Raw genomic sequence first — 18,660 nt, 5'->3', positions numbered from 1 at the left:
TGATGAAGGTCCTGTCCCCACACACTGGTCCCCAGGGCGCCTGTCACGGTGCCCACTGCTCACTCAGGGTGACAGTTAAATACAGAGGACACGTTTCACCGTGTCACCGTGTGCTGCGCTGTCAATGACAAAAACAATCACTTTCACTTTCGCATTCAAATTCTAACAGAACCCACTTGTTGAATGGACACTGAACGTTGGTCAGGATGCTGAAGTTGTTCCTGACGGAGCGAAGACTCGCTAGAACCTAGAACGGCGAGGAACACAGTAAAGCGTGAAGCTTTTACAGCTTTAGCGCGCAACACAGCCAAATACAGCACATACCTGAGCAAACGGGGTGACGATGAGGTCCTCGCCGTGGCTAACAAACAAGACAGGAAGTAGACGAGGTCACCAGTGCATCATAACAACATCAATTCACAAACAAAAATGTCTCCATGAGGACACACTAATGATCTCCGATCGCTAGTCCACCTTGGAGGGCGTGGCTGCAGGTGGACATGGTGGAAAGATGCGTGAAGAATGGGGTTGTGTGTGGCGAGTGGACGGGACGGGTTATTGGAGGACGGGACGCGGGCGTCTCCACTCACATCTCTCCCACGATGGAGGATTTGGGCGACAGGTCGTAGTCGCTGTCGGAGCGGTACAGGAAGGACTCCCTCCTCTGGCCGTGCGTGGAGATGCTGGGATGGAGGACCAGCCCAGAGCCTGGTGAGGTCTGGGAGTCCAGCGGGCTGGTGCCCGGAGACGGACCATTTTCAACCTCGAAACTGCAACGGATAATAACCACACAAACTCTAAAAAGTACAACAATCCCATAAGAACAAGTCGAAATAAATGGCCCCTTCCCATTTAAATCCGGGGAGTAAACTCATTTAAACTCATTTTGGTGTTAGGTGTATTCTGCTGCACACCATGAGTTTTACTCTGAAATAAGCGTAAAATGCAGATAAAAAGTCAGTCCACCGAATGAACGCGTCCTTTTAACTAAATAAATAAGTTCAAGTTCAAGTAAACTTTCTTGTCCTCTCTTCTATATACTGTACAGATATACAGAGACACGAGAAGACGAGAAGACGTATAAAACCGCACACTGGTGAGGTACAACTGTGCCATAAAAGATGGCGGTCATGTGACCCTGGGCTGACCTCATCAGGAGGTCAGTGCTACCTGAGCGCCATCTGCAGGGCGTTATTTCTAACGTTATTTTGGGGAATAAAGGCGATCCCACTGAAACGAGCACAGCGTGACGTCCAGAGAGAGACACCTCTAGGATCCTGGCCAGGGGGACCAAAGTGCACCGGGGCAAACAGCGATGGACGCCGGTCCCGCTGTGGACGAACGCTGCAGAAAACACCGTTTTTACACATCATTTCCATTTTTAATAGTGGTCTAAACTTATTCCACATAAAAAAAAAATGATTATATCACACAAAATGAAGTAGAAGCCCAGACGAACAGAAGCATTTATTCCATCATGAGCACGTGGCTACAGTAACCGTTATTTTAATCATTTGGTTAAAAATTGTTTGTTTTGGGTCAATAGTGAGACTATAAAATTCGAGCAAAATAAAATCCCACGTTTTCTTATTTATTGTAACCCAGAGACGCAGATCAAGCGGGACAGTTGGCTGGTCAGGTCAGTAACGTCCCCTTACCAGGTGTGAGCCACCGTGAAGCGGCGCCGCTGGCGCTTGCGCACCACCGGCTTTCGAAAGAGACGTGGAGAAGTGCGGGGCGACGCTTTCAGAGCGGGCGTGGCGCCGAATTCCACCCCCGCCGCGTCTTCTGGAGCCATGAAGCATCGCTCGACCTCCGAGTCCTCGTCCAGGTGGACCGGGCTCCCCGCGTCGGCGTCCATGCCGAGCGGCGTCTGCTCTGCACCCCGCCCACACCGTCCCCTTTATAACCCTTTATAGCAGCTTGTTTTCACGGCCTCTGCCCCGCTCTCCTCCGCCGGCCCGTCTCTCTGGGAGGCTCGGCGGGGCCCCGCCCAACATCCCGGTTCACCCCTCACACACACACAGCACCAGGAACTACCACCAAGACCAAGCCCACACCAGATCACCACCAGGACTGCTGGGGTTCACGGTTCAAGGGGAGTGGACAGGCCACGGGTGTGGTTTTACCAAAAGGGGGAGGGGTTTAAGGAATCAGTAGTGCGGTGGGGGTGTGGGAGGAGTTAACCGTACATTTACTGCATTTACCAGACTCCCTTATCCAGAGCGACTTACAATCAGTAGTTACAGGGACAGTCCCCCCCTGGAGACACTCAGGGTTAAGTGTCCTGCTCAGGGACACAACGGTAGTAGCCTAGCGGGTAACACACTCGCCTATGAACCAGAAGACCCAGGTTCAAATCCCGCTTACTACCATCGTGTCCCTGAGCAGGACACTTAACCCTGAGTGTCTCCAGGGGGGACTGTCCCTGTAACTACTGACTGTAAGTCTCTCTGGATAAGGACGTCTGGTAAACGCTGTAAATGTAAATGTAGTAAGTGGGATTTGAACCTGGGTCTTCTGGTTCATAGGCGAGTAGGCGACTACCTCCCGTGTGGGTGTGGCTTAGAGCCTGGCCAGCTCGGTACCCCAAAATTGTCACAGTGCAACGCTGATGACAAAGATTGATTACGTCATCTGAACCCTCCTAATATGTTGGGGAAAAATTCCATCACTTTGGTTTCACGCTTCCATACCCCATAACATCAGCACACTTGTCCACGCATGTCCCTTCTCAAGCAGAATTTCCAAATTGCCCCGGCATGTTTGAAGACGCCTCTCTGCGGGGACCTACCTTTCCGGCGGAACCGGCGTGATGTCGATCCGGGGGGGGCTCTGGACCGCCAGCGACGTCGGCCGGCTGTGGACGTCGTCGTCAGGGGTGCGGCTCCTCTCCGCTTGTCGCCAGGACAACGGTGGCAGCACCAGCGTGCCCGAATGGCGGCGCCGTCCCTTCCGCAAGTCCACGCCCAGCGTGCATCCGGAGAGCTGGACCGCCAACAGCTCCTTACTTTCCTGCCAACCAGAGAGGGCACCGGTCACAGGTCACACCGGCACAAAAGACCATGTGATTCTTTGGAATTCCAGCCGTACCGAAGACATAAGAACATTTTTATTGGGTCAAACTTTATGATACGCCAGATCCTTGGAAGATGCCACGTTTCAAGTACGGGGCAGAGCGGATTTCCAGCTGTGACAGTGTTCACTGTCGAGAAATGAGCAGCAGGGGGCGCTGTAGTTCAGGATTCAGCTGTGATGGGGCTGTGGGAGGGAGGCCGTGACCGCGGGGGACAAGCTCCATACGTAAACGTGGAAACCTGGAGGATCAGGGTCCAACCACGAGGGGAGGACGGATCAGCAGTCGGAACGCTGAGCGAATCGATCGCCCGTCAGCCAGGGAGGGTTGCTATGGCAACAAGGCCCACCGGTTACAGGGGGGCACGGGGCGACGGCGGAGAAGTGAAATGGACCAAGAGGACCACAGGACCTGAACATGACATCAGGAGACGTTCTGATCACCGCTCGTCCCTCTTTATTCATCTGCTGCTTCTCATTCTGTCCACGCTCCCAAAATACACCGAGCCTGTCATTGGTCCAAAAATTCCTCTACAGTCCCGTCTGGAGGACACGGTGGCGGATTTATACTTACCAGCCTGTCCTTATTAAATATCATTTTGTTCTAGAAGATGTCATTAGTAAATATCTAATAGACTTTATTAATGTTGTCATTAATAAATATCTAAATATTCTAAAATTTGTAAACCCGTTTAGTCTAAAAGGTGCATTAGTTTTCCTTCTGATTCTGATGGCGACACAGTTCTGAAACATAATACCGGAAAACTGGTCCACGATCTGATGATAACAATAAAAGTTCCGGAAGGTTCATATGTAATCTGGCCCTACATTACGCACAGGTTAGTAATTCTGGTACTTCAAACGCGCTATACGGGACGTGCGCTATACGGGATGTACGATATACGAGACGTGCGCTATACGGGACGTGCGCTATACGGGACGTGCGCTATACGGGACGTAATATATACGCACGTCCCGTATAGCGCACGTCCCGTATAGCGCACGTCCCGTATAGCGCACGTCCCGTATAGCGCACGTCCCGTATATCATACGTATCATATGTACGATATCATATGTGCTCTATACGGGAAGTACGATATACGTGACGTGAGCTATACGAGACGTGCGCTATACGGGACGTGCGCTATACGAGACGTACGCTTTACGGGACGTGCGCTATACGGGAAGTATGATATACGTGACGTGAGCTATACGAGACGTGCGCTATACGGGACGTGCGCTATACGGGACGTGCGCTATACAGGACGTACGATATACGAGACGTGCACTATACGGGACGTGCGCTATATGGGACGTATGATATACGAGACGTGCGCTATACGGGACGTGCGCTATACGGGACGTGCACTATACGGGATGTACGATATACGTGACGTGACCTATACGAGACGTGCGCTATACGTGACGTGTGCTATACGGGACGTGCGCTATACGTGACATGTGCTATACGGGACGTGCGCTATACATGACGTGTGCTATACGGGATGTACGATATACGTGACGTGAGCTAGACGAGACGTGCGCTATACGGGACGTGCGCTATACGGGACGTGCGCTATACGGGATGTGCGCTAAACGAGCCATGCGCTATACGAGACATGCACTATACGGGATGTACGATATACGTGACGTGAGCTATACGAGACGTGCGCTATACGTGCGCTATACGAGACGTGCGCTATACGGGACGTGCGCTATACGGGACGTGCGCTATACGGGACGTATGATATATACGCACGTCCCGTATAGCGCACGTCCCGTATAGCGCACGTCCCGTATAGCGCACGTCCCGTATATCATACGTATCATATGTACGATATCATATGTGCTCTATACGGGAAGTACGATATACGTGACGTGAGCTATACGAGACGTGCGCTATACGGGACGTGCGCTATACGAGACGTACGCTTTACGGGACGTGCGCTATACGGGAAGTACGATATACGTGACGTGCGCTATACGGGACGTGCGCTATACGGGACGTGCGCTATACGGGACGTGCGCTATACGGGACGTGCGCTATACAGGACGTACGATATACGAGACGTGCGCTATACGGGACGTGCGCTATATGGGACGTATGATATACGAGACGTGCGCTATACGGGACGTGCGCTATACGGGACGTGCGCTATACGGGACGTGCGCTATACGGGACGTGCGCTATACGGGATGTACGATATACGTGACGTGAGCTATACGAGACGTGCGCTATACGTGACGTGTGCTATACGGGACGTGCGCTATACGTGACATGTGCTATACGGGACGTGCGCTATACATGACGTGTGCTATACGGGATGTACGATATACGTGACGTGAGCTAGACGAGACGTGCGCTATACGGGACGTGCGCTATACGGGACGTGCGCTATACGGGATGTGCGCTAAACGAGCCATGCGCTATACGAGGCATGCACTATACGGGATGTACGATATACGTGACGTGAGCTATACGAGACGTGCGCTATACGTGCGCTATACGAGACGTGCGCTATACGGGACGTGCGCTATATGGGACGTATGATATACGAGACGTGCGCTATACGGGACGTGCGCTATACGGGACGTGCACTATACGGGATGTACGATATACGTGACGTGAGCTATACGAGACGTGCGCTATACGTGACGTGCGCTATACGGGACGTGCGCTATACGGGACGTGTGCTATACGGGATGTACGATATACGTGACGTGAGCTAGGCGAGACGTGCGCTATACGGGACGTGCGCTATACGGGATGTGCGCTAAACGAGCCATGCGCTATACGAGACATGCGCTATACGGGACGTGCGCTATATGGGACGTGCGCTATACGAGACGTGCACTATACGGGATGTACGATATACGTGACGTGAGCTATACGAGACGTGCGCTATAAGTGAGCTATATGGGACGTGCGCTATACGTGACGTGTGCTATACGGGATGTACAATATACGTGACGTGAGCTAGACGAGACGCGCGCTATACGGGACGTGCGCTATACGGGACGTGCGCTAAACGGGACGTGCGCTAAACGGGACGTGCGCTAAACGAGCCGTGCGCTATACGAGACGTGCGCTATACGGGATGTACGATATACGAGACGTGCGCTATACGGGACGTGCGCTATACGGGACGTGCGCTATACGGGACGTGCGCTATATGGGACGTGCGCTATACGAGACGTGCACTATACGGGATGTACGATATACGTGACGTGAGCTATACGAGACGTGCGCTATACGTGAGCTATACGGGACGTGCACTATACGTGACGTGTGCTATACGGGATGTATGATATACGTGACGTGAGCTAGACGAGACGTGCGCTATACGGGACGTGCGCTATACGGGATGTGCGCTAAACGAGCCGTGCGCTATACGAGACGTGCGCTATACGGGACGTGCGCTATACGGGACGTGCGCTATACGGGACGTGCGCTATACGGGACGTGCGCTATACGGGATGTACGAAATACGTGACGTCCGAGCCACCGTTTATTCTTAGTTCTTATTGTCGTGTTGTCCTACACGCGCAGAAGAAAGACAGCGCGGCTGCGTCAGCGGCGACTAACGTGCTCATTTTGACGGAACTCCATAACAGTGAGGACAGGTCATTTACTCACGTCAGCTGGTGTCACCTCCTGGTCACTCTTACTCTTCTTCATCCTCGCAGAGCCCTGCTGTCTAAAGGCCTCGGTCACCTGAGCAAGAACAACAACTCGTTTTATGCTTTTTCATTTTAGGGTGATTAAAGTGAGACACTGCAGAACAGCACACAGTGACACAGTGAAACGTGTCCTCTGTATTTAACCATCACCCTGAGTGAGCAGTGGGCACCATGACAGGCGCCCGGGGAGCAGTGTGTGGGGACGGTGCTTTGCTCAGTGGCACCTCAGTGGCACCTTGGCGGTTCGGGATTCGAACCGGCAACCTTCTGATTACGGGGCCGCTTCCTTGCGCTGGGATGAGATGAAGTGTCCTCAGCGTCCCCATTCCTTTCAGTACCATCATTCTGCGTTTGTCACATGAGACGTCAACATATGAAAATATGAGGCAGCATTAATTTAGCACGCGTGGGACAGAAATGATGCGATACTGACCTCCCACTGAAAAAGCCCACGGAACTCAGCATTCCGGTGAAAGGCGATAATTTATTCATATTCAGCTACGCAGAGGAGCCACACAATGAAGTCTTGGCTCTTCATTCAACCCCAACCGCGGCAGGGACAGTCCCCCCCTGGAGACATTCGGGGTTCGAACCCGCCAGGCTACGACCACCCACAATAAACGGGTCAAAACTAAACTCTGGTTCCGTCTTACTAAGGACCACAGCTGGCAGGGCCCACACATACACTCACCAAACCACCCCCACACACTCACCAAACCACCAAACCACCCCCACACACACTCACCAAACCACCCCCACACACACTCACCAAACCCCCAAACCACCCCCACACACACTCACCAAACCCCCAAACCACCCCCACACACTCTCACCAAACCCCAAACCACCCCCACACACTCTCACCAAACCCCCAAACCACCCCACACACTCTCACCAAACCCCCAAACCACCCCCACACACTCTCACCAAACCCCCAAACCACCCCCACACACACTCACCAAACCCCCAAACCACCCCCACACACACTCACCAAACCACCCCACACACACTCACCAAACCACCCCCACACACACTCACCAAACCACCCCACACACTCACCAAACCACCCCCACACACACTCACCAAACCACCCCCCCACACACTCACCAAACCACCAAACCAAAACACACCCACCACACGCAAAACAAAACCACACCAACAACAAGAACAAACCCCAAACCACACAACACGCACCAAACCACCCCACACACACGCACAAACACCAAAACACCCCACAACACACGCACCAAACCCCCAACACCACCCCCACCACACGCACCAAACCACACCCACACAAACCGCACCAACCACCCCACACACACGCCAAACCACCCCCACACACTCACCAAACCACCCCCCACACGCACCAAACACCACCCCACCACGCCCAAACCCTCAAACCACCCCCACACACTCACCAAACCCTCAAACCACCCCCCCACACACTCACCAAACCCCCAAACCACCCCCACACACTCACCAAACCACCCCCCACACACACTCACCAAAACCACCCCCACACACACTCACCAAACCACCAAACCACCCCCCACACACTCACCAAACCACCCCCACACACACTCACCAAACCAAACCACCCACACACACTCACAAACCACCCCCACACACACACCACAACACAACACAACAAACAAAACACTCACCAAACCAAACCACCCCCACACACACACTCACCAAACCACCCACCCCCACACTCACCAAACCAAACCACCCACACACACACTCACCAAACCAAACCACCCACACACACCACTCAAACCAACACCACACACACACGCACAACCAACCACCACACACACACTCACCAAACCAAACCACCCACACACACACTCACCAAACCACCAACACACACTCACCAAACCACCCACACTCACCAAACTACCAAACCACCCACACACACTCACCAAACCACCCAAACACACTCACCAAACCACAAAAACCACACACACACACACTCACCAAACCACCCACACACACTCACCAAACCACCTAGCGTGCGTGCCGTCGGACGGTGGGAGGAAACCTGAGAGCCCCGAGGAGACCCGGGGAGAGCATGGAGGTGTTTTTTTACCTTTTAAATATATCGCTTTTTCTATCTCTGTATATTACTGCATATTATATCTTCTTATCGCCTCTGTCCTGTTCTGTGAACACATCTGGCAATAAAGTGCATTCTGGTTCCCCGATTCAGATGGTAAAACGTATTTTAAAATTCTGGTTTATATTGATGAAGCTAGTTTAGAATGGCTGGGGTGGGTGAGAGGATGAAGGTGGGTAGGACGGTCCACCCAAACACTGTTGACATGGACGATTCTGCATCGTGAAGCAGTGCAGAACATGACTGATTACATTTACAGCAATTACCAGACACCCTTATCCAGAGCAACATACAGTCAGTAGTTACAGGGACAGTCCCCCCCTGGAGACACTCAGGGTTAAGTGTCCTGCTCAGGGACACTATGGTAGTAAGTGGGGTTTGAACCTGGGTCTTCTGGTTCATAGGCGAGTGTTTTACCCACCATGCTACTAGCACCCACTGATTAAGGTGCTCATAATTCGTGAAGTGATTGTCACATTTGATACACAGCAGCACAGCACATGGTGCACACAGTTAAATTTGTCCTCTGCATTTAACCATCACCATCGGTGAGCAGTGGGCACCATGACAGGCGCCTGGGGACCAGTGTGTGGGGATGGGACCTTCATCAAGAGGACCTCAGTGGGATTCAAACCCTTAACCTTCTGATTACTTCCTTAACCGCTAGAACCACCACCACTGCTGAGTAGCAGTAGGCTCCTAAAAAGTACTGCGTGGTGAACCTACTCATAAAGTACATTTTTACATTTTTTTGTACTCACTGACAGAGGTGGCCCGGCGGGTAAGGAAAAAGACCCCAAAACTGAGGTCCCCTTGATGAAGGTCCCGTCCCCACACACTGCTCCTCGGGCGCCTGTCATGGTGCCCATTGTCACCAAGGGTGGTGGTTAAAAGCAGAGGACACGTGTTACCGTGTCACCGTGTGCTGTACTTCGTTTTCATAATGTGAAGTAATGAAGAAAAATCGGTAATCGAATCGTGAGACCAGTGAAGGTTCATACCTCCGGTCAACGCCCCCCCCCCAGACAGGAATGGTGTCCAGCTGACTGCTGGCTGTCCCCGTCACCGGCGTTCTGCTGAGTCACTGAGCCGGCGCGCCCCAGAACTCAGGCTGCTGTTCCCCCTCAGATCTGAGGTCAGGGTAACCTTTACGCAAGGGCCGCAGTAAAGGGTGTGTGTGTGTGTGTGTGTGTGTGTGTGGGGGGGGGGGTGTCCCCTTCTTTCAAAGGTCTTCACTTAAAGGCCACGAAAAACTTTTTTTTAAAGAGTTGAAAGTCAGCATTTGCCGAGCTTACAGAGACCGTACATTCACCGGGGAGGCTGGGATAAAAACCGGCGCTGGGGATCAATCGCAGGTCCAGGAGGCCAAGGGCACAAGTGACACATGCGGCCCACGCGGAGGGCATGGATCGGACCTGCTGGGTCGGAGGAGGGACAGGGGACGTGTCCAAACATCGCAGGACCTCCGATTTGCATTAAAAGCAGGGTCGCTCTGTTCCGAGGTCGCTGTTCTGAGCTTTAATGGGAAAACGCAGCAGCGTCGGTCACGTGGGTCAGAGAAGGTCAACTCTCGAACCCGCGGGGCTGCCGGGAAATGAAATATTGATCACAGGCGCGCGCCGCCCGCCCGAGGAACCGACGTCACGTCCAGAGATCGCGGCGTTAATTATCCCGGCCGATCAATACGATGCAATCTGTCGCCTGTCGATACTGTGGCGCGGTGCTGGCGACGGGACGGGACCGCGCACCCCCCAGAACACCCCACAATCCCCTCCACGTCCGCCGAAACTTCCCCAAACTACGGAACGGCCGCGGCGGACAGGATTTTAATGATAATAATGATATTGATGATGATGATGATAATAGTAATAACCCATGTGTCACCTGCGCTCCGATGCGCGCTGCTCAGCCTCGCGTTGAAGACACCGGGCGAAGACGAAGATCACGATCACGATCACGATCGGGGGTGTGAACCCGAACCCTGCCGCTCACCCGCCAACCACGTCCATTCCGGATCTTTCGGGGGAGTCGGTTCTTCTGACTCTCGTGTGGGTGACGGTCGGATCCCGAGTGGACAGATCCGGAGCGCCTCCGTGCACACGTGACGCGGGGAGGGGGCGTGACCACGTGCGGCTCGACCCCCCCCCCCCCCCCCCGGTTCCCGCGCTACATGCAAATGAGCGGCCCGGTGCGCGGTTTCCGACCGCAAAGACGAACGTTGAGAACAGTCATCGTTTAAACGATTTCTTAACAAACAAACAAAAAAATATTCTATACAGTGCACACGTTTGCGTGAGCCAGAATGAAGCAAGGATCCACATTTCTACAGATATTTTTATATGTATTCTTTATATTTTTTTTGTATTGGCGAGTTGGCAGAAACTGTTGACATAGGTCGGTATGTGTAATATGTCAAAGGGAATATTAGTGGCATCATTTGTTTTGTGCGTTTTCATAGGGAACAGCTACTCTTTCATCTGACATAAAACTGTGCATAATAAAACACAAACTGTGCTGTAATAAAACACACCATTGCTATATTCATGTTTCTTGTGTGTTTAGATTTCTATTTATTTGTGTTGCTCCCAGTCCCAGTTGCTCCCTTTATGGTTTATCGTCACGTTCCTTCAGCTCATAAACGTTGTATTTTGTGGTGCAGCAGTGAATGTGGTGACCTCACCCCTCCGAAGTTGTGAGTTTGAACCCGACCTCCAGCCTTGTCTGTGTGGAGTTTGCAAGCGAGACATGAACTAGGTGGATTGGTGACTCTACGATGCTTCCAATTACCAAGAGTCCCACAATTTTACATTTAAGGCATTTACCTGACTTATCCATTTACATTTACAGCATTTACCAGACGCCCTTATCCAGAGCGACTTACAACCAGTAGTTACAGGGACAGTCCCCCCCTGGAGACACTCAGGGTTAAGTGTCTTGCTCAGGGACACAATGGTAGTAAGTGGGGTTTGAACCTGGGACTTTGGCTACACAGGTGAGTGTGTTACCCACTAGGATACTAGCACAATGATGTGGATCTGTGTCATATGTGTTGTCTGAGGATGGCCCAGTGGGTGCCCCTGTTGTCATTTTGTCAAATTGTCATCCGAGGTTCCCAGAAACAGGCTTCTTAAATGAACACGACTCAAGGAGTGCAAATAAATGATCAACCAACCAAGCCACATAAAATTCAGGCAAAGTCCTACCTCTAGCAATCAAAACATGTACTTAACTCTGCCAGAGCCAGTCCAGTTCTATCCTTCATCACTAATGGAATTTGTATCATATTTGGTGCGGTGGGCAACTCTTTTTTTAATTGATTGATTAGTAGACGATGCAAAAATGGACAGTTTATGCTTGCAGACAGCTTTCATTTTATCTCCATGTGCACCACTCCACGTTGTGCGTTAATGCATCCCTGGTGGTCTAGTGGTCAGGATTCAATGCTTTCAACGTTGCAAAGCACCGTCCCCACACGCTGCTCCCCGGGCGCCTGTCATGGCTGCCCACTGCTCACCAAGGGTGATGGTTAAATACAGTACAGGCCAAAAGTCTGGACCCACCTTCTCATTCAACGTGTTTTCTTTATCTTCATGACCATTTACGTCGGTAGATTCTCACTGAAGGCATCAAAACTATGAGTGAACACGTGTGGAGTTCTGTACTTAACAAAAAGTGGAGACCTGACCTCCACAGTCACCGGACCTGAACCCAGTCCAGATGGTTTGGGGTGAGCTGGACCAACAAGTGCTAAACACCTCTGGGAACTCCTTCAAGACTGTTGGAGAAGCATTTCAGGTGACGACCTCTTGAAGCTCATCGAGAGAATGCCAAGAGTGTACAAAGCAGTAATCAGAGCAAAGAAACTAGAATATAAAACATGTTTTCACTTATTTCACCTTTTTTTTGGTAAGTACAGAACTCCACATGTGTTCATTCATAGTTTTGATGCCTTCAGTGAGAAGCTACCAAAGTAAATGGTCATGAAGATAAAGAAAACACCTTGAATGAGAAGGTGCGTCCAGACGTTTGGCCTGTACTGTATGCAAATAAGGGGTTAAATTAGTACCAGTACCAGCATGCCCCACATGAACATATAACAGGGTTCAATATACAGTAAATATTGTTTTTATATCGGTTTAATATGCATTGTTTTGTAAGTATATCTTTGTATAGCAGTAGACCGGAGCAGTAGTTTTTTATTACAGTGGTGGGGACTCTGTCTCCGCAGTTTAGGTTCAAGGCCCAGTTTACCTGTCAACATGGTGTATTGCCGGGCTGTTTCCAGGCAACGGGCCTCTCGGCCTTTTAACCGCGTCAGTCTCGTAAATCTCACAAAAACACACACAACTCGGCTTCATCCGGCTCCTCAACTGCACAAAGAACCAACACTTGACAGTGCTTTCCAGAAGATTCCGTTTCTTTACTGCACAAAAACTGTCAAGAACATAGAAGACATTTTGGTGGTCATTTTGGTTTTAGAGGCCAGGAACCTCCTACAGAGCATCAAACATCAAAGAACGTGCTCCGTTTCTGTCCCGCATTTTGCTGCTATTGAACGTCTGGAGCTTCAAAGAAGACTCTGGATGTGTGTGTGTGTTTGTGTGTCTGGAGACCACAGTCACCCAATTACAGTCCAGCCTATTAAAAAAAAGAAGCTCCAGCTGTGGCACGAGGACCCTGATCAGCTGGTCCTGTGTGTTCTTTCCCCGTCACGATCACCTCACCCTGGCGCTCTCTGATGTCCGTCCTCCCATGGGCGCCAGGGGACGTCATTACGGGACTGCAGCGCCTCGGCTGCGCTTGATCTTTTCCTCATTCGCGGGGCGACCGAGGAGCATCATACCAGGTAACTACGGTCAGACTGCCGGATGGAACTGATCTCCCTTGCAGATACAGACCCGCATAAGTTGAAATAATAACTAGTGGTCCCTTCCAATCATTTTTTGATGGCTGTGATGAATAAAAACTGAGATCCGAGTATACTTGAACAATTTACATGGCTGGATCCAAGTAGAGTTGGTTAATGGGTGCTTTTGGGAATTGCACCCCCTTACCAGATTCTTTGCATCAATGACATGGACTTGCTGGGTATGGACTTCCTGCTCTCCAGTGTGCTTGTTGTAATTCTGTACGCTTTCATCCATTTCGGGGACAGGAGGAGCCAAGAAAAACGACCCACAAGCTACGTCTAGACATCAGCTTGGTTCCTTGCTCCAGTTTTCTCCAGGATGGAAACAGACATAGCAATAGACCTTCCATTTGGACCAATCAAAAAGCATCCACCATCATCCATCATGACGGTTTTGAGCTGGCTTCCTTGCGGCCATTAATTCAACCACACTGCTCGTATTTATGCCAAAATATTGTGAGGCCATCTGTGCTGCAGTTTGGCCCAAAACTGGATCAGGAACATGATTATAAACAAACCAGCACGTTAATAATATTTTATCTGTTAAAAGTGATATAACTGAAAAAATTGCAATGCAGCAAGAACGCAGAATGGGAATTTTTTTATCATGGTTAAAGTAAATACATGCTGCAACGCTTTCAGAATATGAAATATATATAAATATATATATTTTAGTACAAGATACAAAAGTACAAGCAAAGGAGAAGAACACAGTGCTGCAGTTTAGCATAGGGCCTTCAGGGTAAAACAGTCTAAAGTTTTACATTTTACACACAGAGAGAACTCTCAGGCAGCCGGACACTTGAGTGCACTTTGCGTTGTAAAGAGAACTGAGAAGAAATGTTTGGTACTGTACGGTAAACCGTTAAGGCTGCATATATTCCAACTGAGAAGACGTTCGAATCATGTAGAACGTACAAAGCATCAAACGTGAAACGATTTCATACAGCAAAGCTGGAGCAGAAGAGGAGACCAGGCGATTATATAAAAGAGATATAAAACAGCGTGCAGTAGTGAATGTAAGAAACTCGTTCTCCATAATCATATTCAGTTTGGTAAGAAGTTCATGTGCACAAGTTGCTGGATACACGACACGTGAAAAACGTCTTTGGAGTTGGACGAGAGTAGATTCGTGGACTAACGTTTCCCTGAACAGCCAATCCGGGCCTTTTTCGTTGAAAACAGTGGGACTTTTACACATGTGCCCATATTGGCTTTGGTAAGTTCCACTTATTAGCAAGCGCCAAACCTGCTGAATGGAAGTAAGTTCTCTCAGTGGTAGAAAAGGGGTTAATTTTCCAGATCTGATCACCAACGCGTATCGACAATATCGGCCCCAACCCTGCTTACTAGCTACGTTTGGCCTGATTGTTTCTATATTGCACTGCCTTCCCTACAAAAAAAAGTGTGTATTTGTGTGTGTGTGTCGGTCAGAACTTCCTCTCCCTCGTTTTTTCCACGAGGAACCATTCTGACGCTCTACCACTGCTCCCAGCTGAAGTCATCACCTCCACCGAACACCAGGAAAAAGCCGAAGATGGTGAGGAAGATGACGGCGTTGCCGGCCATCACCAGGCCACACGCCCCCCCACTGGATCTGGAGGAGAGAGAGAGAGAGAGAGTGTGTTACCAGGGTTCGGATCTTCATTAGATTCAGGCTGAAACGGGTCCACCACCGAAAGCTCCTAAAACGGCCACGTGTGACCGTGGAGCAACATCATTGCACCAGGATGCACCATGGGAAGAAGGGGAGTCATCGTCATGCAGAACATCACTCACCACCTCCTTCCTCGCCAGGACCACGGGCAGACCAAAGGCCGACACCACGATGCCGGTGGTGAGGAAATACGCCAGCTCCCGACACGCGTTGCTCGCAGAGTCGCCGTCGTCCAGCCGCCTGGAGATGAAGTGTGGGACGGGGGACAGCACGTAGAAGATGAGGACGAAGAGGGGCCAGTACACACTAACGGAGAAAGGGGGAGCCAAGATGTGAGACCCCGGTTCACGGTTCTGAGGTTACACTACATTCATATTTGTCTTATTTTATTCTTATTTGGGTTAGCTGTACTGTGACGGAAATTGATTCTGAATTAATTATCGGTGGGACATGGAAGGGTGTTTTTTACCCCCCCGAGCTGTATGGTAGAGGCCATGACCCTGGTTTAGTGGGTCGGTAACCCGGCTTCGTCCTCTTGGACACGCGTCATGGACAATGAGAGGTATGTGGTGTCGGTGCTCAGAATATTAACATCATTTTTTTATCAACAATGTCCATATTAGATGCATTTTGAAATATTAGAAATATCCTGTTGTTATAATGTGGAATATTGTATATAGGTACCGGACGGAGAGACCGTATGGTTTACTTTCTCATGGTGTCTCATTGTCCCGCTACATCTAGAGCCTGGACCGCAACATCAGCAGCGAAACCAATAAAACGCCTCCATCCTCCCAACAGGAACTCTGACATATTTCACGAATTTAAACGTGTGGAATGTTGGTGGAAGAACTGGGTGTAAAATAATGAACGATCTCCTGCAGGTAAAAGTCTATAGATGGAGGACAAGCTCAGAGTCTCTTTCTCTACGCACGTCACGTCACTGTTTCAGGAAACGTTAAAATCAATATTTCACGTGGCTTTTTGTTACAAAAATTGTATATTATCCAGGGAACTACAAGAGCTGGAGATCAGCGGCCACCCACCCGAACTGCTCCAGACCGCAGCTCAGCAGGAGGAACGTCAGACCGATGGCACCGCTGAAGGAGAGACCAACCAGAGCTGCAACAGAGAGCAGAGACAACTGAACACACACACACACACACACTTATTACCTAGACACGTTCCTTTCCCTGCTGAACACACACACACACACACACACACACACTTATTACCTAGACACGTTCCTTTCCCTGCTGAACACACACACTACACACACACACACACACACACACTTATTACCTAGACACGTTCCTTTCCCTGCTGAACACACCCACACACACACACACTTATTACCTAGACACGTTCCTTTCCCTGCTGAACACACACACTACACACACACACTTGTTACCTTAACACGTTCCTTTCCCTGCTGAACACACACACTACACACACACACACACACACACACACACACACTTATTACCTAGACACGTTCCTTTCCCTGCTGAACACACACACACACTTGTTACCTTAACACGTTCCTTTCCCTGCTGAACACACACACTACACACACACACTTGTTACCTTAACACGTTCCTTTCCCTGCTGAACACACACCCACACACACACACACTTATTACCTAGACACGTTCCTTTCCCTGCTGAACACACACACACACACACACACACACACACTTATTACCTAGACACGTTCCTTTCCCTGCTGAACACACACACACTTATTACCTAGACACGTTCCTTTCCCTGCTGAACACACACACTACACACACACACACACACACTTGTTACCTTAACACGTTCCTTTCCCTGCTGAACACACACACACACACACACACACTTGTTACCTTAACACGTTCCTTTCCCTGCTGAACACACACCCACAGAGAGACACACACACTACATACACACTTCTTTCCTAAACACATGCCCCCCCTACTGAACACACGATGCAAGTGCATTAAACAAAGCAACAATGAAACGAAACCCGAAGGTCCAGGAGTTTTACACAAAGACGCGATTAAGCAGCGCGGTGCATTATGGGTGAAAATCCACAACTATCGAACCATCGGTTCCGTTACCAACCGAACCGAACCGATCCAGCGTTTTATATCGAAACGACACGTCGTCCACCTTCTAACAGTTACGAGCGCCGTGTGGCGGGTTCTGTAAGAACCGGCCCCGGGTTCCGGTCGCCGATTCAGGCGCCTCTTTACCTTTAATCCCCGCCATGGCGGCCGAATGTCACTTTCTTCGCGTCGCGCTGCTCGGTCAGAAGCGACTTCCTAGTTCCTCCTTCGGGTTCATGCTTCCAGCTGGCGGCCTTAAAGCCGCAGAGCGCCACATTCCTGCCCCTGTCACCACACTCGCCTGTGAACCAGAAGACCCGGGTTCAAACCCCACTTACTACCATCATGTCCCTGAGCAGGACACTTAACCCTGAGTGTCTCCAGGGGGGGACTGTCCCTGTAAAAAACTGATTGTAAGTCGCTCTGGATAAGGGTGTCTGATAAATGCCATAAATGTAAATGTAATACAACTAAAGTTGGGGCCGTCAACAAACCCATCATCCACCAGCATAATTCATAATTCATCAACAACACAACATTTCATTATTCTGCTGTTTATCTTATTAAACGTTTTCTTCTGTAAATTCTGTGAAATGGGCGCGTCCTCAAATGTATTTATTTAATAATTGCATTTTCAGTGTGCCATGGTTTTCAAATTTAAAGTGGTGGCCAGTGGTGGCCTGCCCACTGCTCGCTGATGACACATTTCGATGTGTGCACCATTTGCTGTGTTGTAGTGTTTCACAATGACAATCGCTTCACTTGCAAATGCCACACAAGACTGGCATATACGTATTGTCCCAATTCAATTAGAAATTCTGTTTTAATATGAGGCATCATAATTGGCCCTGAAAGAAAAAAATGCATTGGTCAATGCCCAAGTCGACCAAACAAATATTATTTCTTATAAATGTATTTTTCAGAGATACCTATGAACAACTAACAAAACAGCACAGTATCAAAAGTAATATATCTAAAATAATATTTTGTATGTTTTCGGCACTAGGAGAAAAATAAGCAACAACATTTATAAATAAATCTAAAATGATAAACGCAAATTTTATTTGTCTTTTGTAAGAAACCTGTGGCTTTTGGTGCTTTTGGGTCCATTTGATTGATTGACACTCCG

The 18,660-nt window shown here is 49.9% G+C and overlaps 2 protein-coding genes across 2 annotated transcripts in view; both read right to left on the bottom strand.

Moving 5' to 3' along the window:
• Positions 1–10,969, bottom strand: part of pde4bb (phosphodiesterase 4B, cAMP-specific b) — a 26,955-nt gene extending 15,986 nt beyond the window's left edge. The window contains exons 1-6 of the mRNA XM_028976139.1: positions 10,760–10,969; positions 6,713–6,790; positions 2,795–3,015; positions 591–770; positions 325–361; positions 177–247 (exon numbers count right to left, since the gene is read on the bottom strand). Of these exons, the coding sequence (XP_028831972.1) occupies positions 177–247; positions 325–361; positions 591–770; positions 2,795–3,015; positions 6,713–6,754 (551 nt within the window). The 5' untranslated portion in view covers positions 6,755–6,790; positions 10,760–10,969. The remainder of the gene's footprint in view (positions 1–176; positions 248–324; positions 362–590; positions 771–2,794; positions 3,016–6,712; positions 6,791–10,759) is intronic.
• Positions 10,970–14,370: 3,401 nt separating this feature from the next.
• Positions 14,371–17,829, bottom strand: leprot (leptin receptor overlapping transcript). The gene is given in 5 exon segments (XM_028977256.1): positions 14,371–15,371; positions 15,373–15,381; positions 15,564–15,747; positions 16,488–16,563; positions 17,679–17,829. Coding segments are annotated over 5 exon segments (393 nt in total). The 5' UTR covers positions 17,695–17,829; the 3' UTR covers positions 14,371–15,263.
• Between the last annotated feature and the right edge of the window lie 831 nt (positions 17,830–18,660).

This window comes from Denticeps clupeoides, chromosome 4, assembly GCF_900700375.1.
Source record: "Denticeps clupeoides chromosome 4, fDenClu1.1, whole genome shotgun sequence".
Classification (NCBI taxonomy): Eukaryota; Metazoa; Chordata; class Actinopteri; order Clupeiformes; family Denticipitidae; genus Denticeps; species Denticeps clupeoides.
The sequence above is the reverse complement of the archived record's forward strand: the minus strand, read 5'-3'. Positions and strand labels throughout refer to the sequence as shown.